At 34.0% G+C, this 2,605-nt stretch overlaps 1 protein-coding gene across 1 annotated transcript in view; it reads right to left on the bottom strand.

Annotated features, from left to right (window-relative positions):
- SPIRE1 (spire-type actin nucleation factor 1) overlaps positions 1 to 806 on the bottom strand; it is a gene marked incomplete at its 5' end in the record, with an annotated part of 311,924 nt that extends 311,118 nt beyond the window's left edge. The window contains one exon of the mRNA XM_006876930.1: positions 573 to 806. Coding sequence (XP_006876992.1) covers positions 573 to 806 — 234 coding nt within the window. The remainder of the gene's footprint in view (positions 1 to 572) is intronic.
- Between the last annotated feature and the right edge of the window lie 1,799 nt (positions 807 to 2,605).

Here is a 2,605-nt window from a genome sequence, read left to right on the forward strand (position 1 = left end):
AACCGCTGACCTTAAGGTTCGCAGCCCGATTCGTAACCACTACGCTACCAGAGCTCCTATCTTACACTAGTAGCTTCCTGTTAATAAAACAAAGAAAACCCTATTTCCATTTAGGATTATAACCAAAGGTATAGTAGGATTTACAACATATGTTTTGGGGGCTATAAATCAATCTATAACAGGGGTCTTAAAACTTAAAAGCAAAAAAAAAAAAAAAAAAAAACTTAAAAGCATTTTGTTTGTGTATGTGTGTGAGAGGAACTTAATGATGCAATCATAAAAGACTATTTTGTTGTTAAGTGCCATCAAGTCGGTTTCAACTCATAACAACTCTGCATAAGGCTTCCAGAGCTGCTGGTGGGTTTGAACTACCGACCTTGCAGTCAGCAGCCCAGTGCTTATCCTACATTGCCACACAAGTACCCAAAATACAACTTATAGGCTGTGAACAAATCACCACTACTGATTCATATAACTTATTGTTGTAAATCTGAGAACGTTCAAACAGCATTCAGTTTTAAAAAATGGAAAACACCTCTTAAAAGAAACTATTATGTAAACTGCTGCTTTACCTTCATGACATCTCTATATGACCGAATAGCTGAGATTTTTCTCTTTTTATCATCTTCATCTTCCATTCCTTCATCTGCAGCCTCATAGCCTTCATCATTGCTACTATCAGCTTCTACTGTATTGGCCATAAGATCAATGAGCTTCTCTAGTGGAGGGCTTAATTCTCTTTCTTCATTCTCTTTCAAACCGTAGTCCAGTGCTTTGTAAATAATAATGCCCAAAGATTCAATAACCTAGGAACAATAAAGAAGTGTGGTTAATAGAGATGCCTAAACAGTTTTATAAAACAAACTCTAAGGCATATTCAGTATAATATTTAAGCTATGTTTGATTTCACTTCAGAAAAGTGTGACAAATTAAATTTAAAAAGATATTTAAACATCTCACTTATGTATTAAAGAAAAGGATTAATAAAATTGACAAACCATTGGCAAATCTAACAAAAGAAAAAAGGGAGAAAAAATAACACGCATAAGAAACCACATGGGTGATGTCACAATAGAACCAATGAAAATATAAAGGATAACAGAGTACTATGAAGAGTTGTACTCCAACAAGTGGAAAATGGAGAGAAAATGGGCACATTTTTAGAAAAGCATGATCTACCTAAACTTACACAGAGTGAAGTAAAAACCTGAACAGACCAAACAAAACAAAATGAGAAATTGATCAGGTCATCAAAAAACTCCCAACCAGAAAAAATCCACACCCAAATGGAATTATTGGTGAATTTTACAAAACACTCAGAGAATAGCTGACACCAATTCTACTAAAACTGTTCCAGTATATAGAAAAGATTAGAAAACTTTCTAAAACAGCTTAGGAAGCAAACATAATCCTCATACTAAAACCAGGGAAAAAGAAATTTGTAGAACAATATCCCTTATGAGCATAGATGCAAATACTCTCAAAAAAATCCTAGCCAATAGAATTCAACAATATATAAAAAACATACATCATAATCAAGCAGGATTCATACCAGGAATGCAAGAATGGTTCAATATTAGAAATACAAACAACATAATTCACCACATAAATTTTAAAAAGAGAGAGAACCACATTATTATATTGACTAATGCAGAATAGGTATTTGATAAAATCAAACGTGCATTCCTAATAAAAACACTCAACAAAGTAGGAGTTGAAGGGAAATTCCCCAACATAATTAAGATTATATATACAAATCCAACAGCCAAAATCACTCTCAATGAACAGGAGGAACCAGACAAAGAGGTCGTTTATCGCCACTTCTATTCATATTGTGCCATTCCATTATCTATTCATTATATTTCTCCACAAATTTTTTTGAAGTCTTCCCATAGACACAATCTGGATCCTACCCTATAGAACTCACTATAGGGATCTAAAAGATACTAAACGGCCAAGTGAAGGCTGAGGTAAGCTAGAGAGTGCAACTCTTAAAAAAGAAGCATCATCATTATTATTTCTGTTGAATATTTACAGACAGATGTATGCTTGACATCATCAAAAGTAATTTTTTCAAGAAGGCAAAGAAAAAAGTGGAACAAATCAAAGATAAAAGATGGCAAGCAGATAACACTAAGTTGTTGTTGTGTTGTTGTTGCTGCTAAGTGCTGTCGAATTGGTTGTGACCCTATATAGAGTTTCCAAGAAGCATCTGGTAAGCTTGAACCATCAACCTTGTGGTTCAAACTGACTTTGCAGTCCAGTGCATTAACCTACAGTGTCATACCAGAATTTCAACACAAAGTAAGATGATAGAAATTACTCCATATATATTAGAAATCATAGATGCTATTGCTGAGTGCTACTGATTCAATCCTGATTCATAGTGGCCCTATAGAACAGAAAAGAGCTGCACACAGAGTTTCCTAACCTGTCATCTTTACTGGAGAAGATTCTCCCACAGAATGGCTGGTAGTGTCAATCTGCACAAATTTAGGTTAGCCACTGAGTGCTAAACCATTGTGTCATCAGAACTCTTTATAATAAGTATAAACAAGTCACATATATCTATCAAAAACTTTCATATAAAATTTTAAAATATACT

This window comes from Chrysochloris asiatica, unplaced genomic scaffold (genome assembly GCF_000296735.1).
Source record: "Chrysochloris asiatica unplaced genomic scaffold, ChrAsi1.0 scaffold00429, whole genome shotgun sequence".
Classification (NCBI taxonomy): domain Eukaryota; kingdom Metazoa; phylum Chordata; class Mammalia; order Afrosoricida; family Chrysochloridae; genus Chrysochloris; species Chrysochloris asiatica.